The sequence below is a fragment of the Brachycentrus maculatus genome, unplaced genomic scaffold, assembly GCF_059751285.1.
Source record: "Brachycentrus maculatus isolate JH-2025_06_01 unplaced genomic scaffold, ASM5975128v1 h1tg000222l, whole genome shotgun sequence".
Classification (NCBI taxonomy): Eukaryota; Metazoa; Arthropoda; class Insecta; order Trichoptera; family Brachycentridae; genus Brachycentrus; species Brachycentrus maculatus.
The window spans coordinates 271,107-276,016 of NW_028280973.1; the positions used below are offsets into that span (position 1 = coordinate 271,107).

At 45.6% G+C, this 4,910-nt stretch overlaps 1 protein-coding gene across 1 annotated transcript; it reads right to left on the reverse strand.

Annotated features, from left to right (window-relative positions):
- Positions 1 to 952: 952 nt before the first annotated feature.
- On the reverse strand, positions 953 to 3,396 carry LOC148306843 (F-box/LRR-repeat protein 14-like). Its single transcript, XM_088264287.1, has one exon. The coding sequence runs from the start codon at positions 2,439 to 2,441 to the stop codon at positions 1,083 to 1,085; it is 1,359 nt and encodes a 452-aa protein (XP_088120413.1). The 5' UTR covers positions 2,442 to 3,396; the 3' UTR covers positions 953 to 1,082.
- Positions 3,397 to 4,910: the final 1,514 nt, after the last annotated feature.

Genomic DNA, 4,910 nt, shown 5'->3' on the forward strand with positions numbered 1-4,910 from the left:
AAATACAATGATTTATGACGTTGACAGTACATATTAATGACAAGAGTCCAAAACTGGCCATCATTCTTAACATAACAGTCTTGTAAAGTTTAGATGAGTTTAAAAAAAAACTTAAAAAAATAAAGAAATAATATGAAGAGCACACAGAAGAAACACGCGATGTCACGAAATACGATATTGAATTTATAATTTATTGAAACTTCTAATCGCTTCATCGCAGAGTAGTATTATAGCATATATTTTTTTGCCATAAACTTACTCCTATAAAACTTACGAATGATATTTGCATTTATAAAAAAATGCAAAAAAGATATTACCGTAGTCAAATTTTATTAAATTATCGACCGCTTTTAAAACTCGATAATTTATATTTTTAAAGTCTAGGAATAATTTTGAAAAAAAATTACAGGTCATTATTATTCGCGAGTGAATGATAAAATAGGGCAGCTTTGGCCTGCTTGTGTGTTCTAGAACAATCTATGTATGTATGTTAATATGTTAAGTGTATACGATATAAATTTAAGTTCGAAAAATGCCAATATATTTTAATACAACACCGAATTAGTTAGGACTTGATGAATTCCTTAACTATCTGTTCATTATAATTTTGTACAATTGTTTCAAATTCGTCAGTAACCAGATACCGCGAGTTCTTCTCTGTGCCCGTCAAATACTAAAAATTAAAAGCATGCAAAAATAACAAATTAAATTACTATGGCAGAACTCGTTCCGAGTCCATTATAACTTTGTTTCGTTCATCCATCCTTCGGAGACATTTAATTGATAATGTACAATTCGTATTCTCCGAATGTCCCTTCTGGTAATTATTAAACCAGTTTGTACGAAGTTGGCTCAAAGTCGGACCGCGAGAGATCGGAATCTACTCGAGACCTGTCGGGTTTCGAAAATACGTTAAAATCGCCGTTTCTGAAGATTTCAAAATCAATATTGTAAAATGTTGAAAACGGCGCGATCCTGTCGCGTAGAAGTGTCAGAGTAGACTCGGTCGCGCTGTAAACCGGTTCGCGCAGTCCCCGGTCTAGGCGGTGGAGGCGAGGCGGCGGATGCTGGGACCGGAGCTATCAGCTGGAGCTCCACAGGCCGAGGTTGACGGAGGCCAGGCGCGGCAGGCGCGCGAGCCGCTGCACGCCGGCGGGCGTGACGCCCGTGCAGCCGTACAGGTCGATGCAGCGCAGCCGCGTGAGGCTCTCGGCGATGTCGTCCAGGCCGCGGTCCGTGACGCGGTCGCACTGGCCGATGCGCAGCGCCTCCAGCTCGGGCAGCGCGCGCGCCACGCGCAGCAGCCCCGCGTCCGAGATCTGGCACGCGCTCAGCGACAGCTCGCGCAGCCGGAACAGGCCCTGCGAGGCGTGCGCCAGCGCCGCGTCGCCCACCTTGTCGCAGAAGGACACGTCCAGCGCGCTGATGGGCGAGCCCGCCTCGGCCAGGTAGCCCACGCCGGCGTCCGACACGTTGTCGCACGCGCGCAGGTTGAGCTCGCGCAGCGCCGGCATGCGCGCCAGGTGCTTGAGCCCGCCGTCCGTCACGGACACGCAGAAGGACAGGTTGAGGCGGCGCAGCGCCGGCAGCCGCGCCACCTGGCGCAGCGCCTCGTCCGTCAGCCGCTGGCAGTCCTGCAGCCCCAGCTGCTCCAGCTCGGGCGTGCCGCGCGCCGCGTCCTTCTCGGCGCCCGCCAGGTGCCCGATGCCGCGGTCGCCCACGTGCCAGCACGAGCGCAGGTCCAGCACGCGCAGCTTGCGCAGCCCCCAGGACACGAGCAGCAGGCCCGTGTCCGTCACGTTGCAGCAGCCGCCGAGGCGCAGCGTGTCCAGGTTCTTGAGGAACTGCGCGATGCGGCCGAGCGACGTGTCCGTGACCTGCTTGCACAGCGACAGGTCGAGCTCGCGCAGGCGCGGCAGCTCGGAGGAGAAGGCGTGCGCCAGCCCCGCGTCCGTGAGGCTGTAGCAGCCGGCCAGGCTGAGCGCCTCCAGCTCGGGCAGGCCGAGCACCACGTCGCGCAGCGAGCGGCGCAGCGACAGCACCTGCACGCGCCGGATGCCGCGCCGCACGAGCGACGGGAACAGGCCCGGGTTGCTGCGCCGCAGGTGCAGGCGCGCCTCCACGCCGCGCCACACGGAGCGCGCGTAGGCCGCCTCGCGCCACGCGGCGCACGTCTGCGCCGCGCGCCCCTTGTCCGGCACGTCGAGCCACGAGAAGATGAGCGCGAGCAGCTCGGGGTACAGGCGCGACACGTGCGTGGGGCGCGGGGCCCGCGGCGCGCGCGGCCCGCTGGGGCCCAGCGGCGGCCGCCACAGGCGCGGCGCGCCGCCCTCCGGCGGGGCCGTCTGCCAGCCCACCTCCGTGAGGCGCGGCTCGGCCAGCGGCCGCTTCCTGCTGCCGCTCGTGTGCATGGCGCGCTGCTGCTGCTGCTGGTCCTCCATGCGCTCACATGTCTCCGCCCGACGCGACGCGAACCGTACCTGTACTCTGTACCGCACACTCACTCGGACTCTCCTCGCGGGACACTACTCACTGCTCCTCACGAACTTCGCGGGACACTTGTTACCATTTTAAAAACACGTACTTGTCAATATCACGCGGTGGGATCGCGCTGAGCGACGGCGACGCAGTCGAGACTTGTTACCCGTCCGCTGTCCGCGAACAAACTGGCCGCGAGTTGTTTGTGTCCCTTCCGAACAAAGTTTCGCGGGCCGGGATTGGTCGGCGAGGGCCACGTGACTCCGTCGGAGAGGTATTGATTCGGGAATATTGCGGCGGCATTTTTAAGTTTGGTAGTGGCCGAGGGAGAGAAACATACGCGACCGAGGCGAGTGGGAGGGAGATATCCGTATTGTGTGGAATGCACGAACGAGCCGAGAGCGAGATGGACAGAGTGCGGGAGGAGCCTGTCGCGCGTAGGACATTTTTACCGAAAACAAATGTTTTTATTTCCCTATCAAAAAAAAAACATTATGCTAAATTTTCAAATAAACATTTGAAGATCAAAATTTTACCATAATTCATTAAGATGTTTAAGAAAAAAATAACAAAATCATTGCCGTTCATTTAAAAAGTATATTCACTGTATATTTATTCTCTATATGGTTAATCGTATTGAGCATTTACTTTGTGGTTGATCATTTTTACTTCTATATTTTTTCACCAAAATGCTAGTCATATTAGTGTATAACCACTCACTGAAATGTTTTATATCTACCGATTTCGAGACGTACCCGTCTCTTCGTCAGGACAATCACTAAAACAGCATGCAAACAATACTACACGTCACCACCATAGCACTTTTCACACATTTACAGTGACAGATTATATACAAATACATATTACTAACATTTTAGTAAAAAAAATATAAATGTAACTACGTATACACAATTTAAGTTATCATAATGCCAAATTAAAAACGTGCAATTTTTCTTTTTCATGGATTGTCTTGGAATAATGAATAGTCAAAGAACAGTGAGGATTTAGAAAAAAACTTTTACTGACACTATACAAGCAAAAACTTTAAATGCAAATAAAAATATTAAAACACGTTTCAACTTATTTTATCATCGTATCTAGAGAGATAAGAGGTTAATTTTTCCTTCAATTTATTTTTCTTCATTCGCACCAAACTGTTAAAGTGAGAAAAAATATCATTTGTTCGCATGATTCCAGCATTCCTCTATTTATATTCAAAGAATGTTAAAACAGATCTCTTCTGTACCGCAAAAGTTTTGGCTACTATACCGAAGATGTCAGTAATGTATTTTCAGTTATTTCTTAAATGTTTTTCGCAGATACTTAGTGGCACATTTTATGAACTTTATAAAATTAAACAACTTTGTTTTAACCACTTTTTTTTATTATTAGTGTACTAAAGTGTACTTTAACCTACCGGTTTCGACAAGAACCTTGTCATCATCAGGGTTTATTAAAATATAAAACATTAAAATACTCATCGATTTAGTTTTTGGTAAGGGAATGTAATTAATTATGAGTATTTTAATGTTTTAGAATTTAATAAATCCTGATGATGACAAGGTAATTTTCGAAACCGGTAGGTTAAAGTGTACTAATTATAAAAAATGCTAATAATAATATAATAAGTTTTTGTCCGCCTCCGTAGTGTAATGGTCAGCATGGTCGGCTACCGTTCTGGAGGTCCCGGGTTCGATTCCCAAGGGGGTTTAATAAATATAAGTGATTTTTTCACTCTAATATTTATTCAATATTACACTGGACTGGTACCTGAAGCGGAGGGCTGATCACATTTCCTTCATGTGTAATCGATTGAGATAACACTGCGTTTATATGAAGCAGTGCCCTATGCACCATTGGGGTGCGGTAAGGGTTTTTTTATAATTATAAAAAAGTGGTTAAAACAAAGTTGTTTAATTTTATAAAGTTAATATCATTTATGTTTTTTTTTAAGTTTAGTTTTTTTGTTGTTTAAGGTTGAAATATAAAAAAATATTGATTTGAAGTAATATGAGAAAGAAAGTATAAAGTAAAAAAAACCATTTCTATTCATATTAAAAATAGTATTTTTATGTAAATATAATAGGTCCTTCTTTATGTTTTCAACAAGGAAATTTATCGGGAATTCGATATTCTTTTTATATACACAGAAGTAACTATGTAGTTTGGTATTTAGTCGGAAGATGACAGTAGCATGTATTTTTGCCGATTCTTGAATTAGTCTCATTGATCATCCTTTATGTAAAAAAATATTATACCTTTAGGTATAAAATTATAAAAATATAGGATTGATCACTCTGACAAATTAAAATTTTACAAAAATTCATACTGTTGCCATCTTACGACTTTGATAATTGTTTTCACCGCTAGATGGCAATGTTGAAGCAATTCGGAAAGTTTTAGATTTAGATTTTAAAACATCAACTTCTTAA

Excerpts from the sequence above, each read along its gene's own strand:
- LOC148306843 (XM_088264287.1), bottom strand. The coding sequence starts at position 2,441 with ATGGAGGACCAGCAGCAGCAGCAGCGCGCCATGCACACGAGCGGCAGC.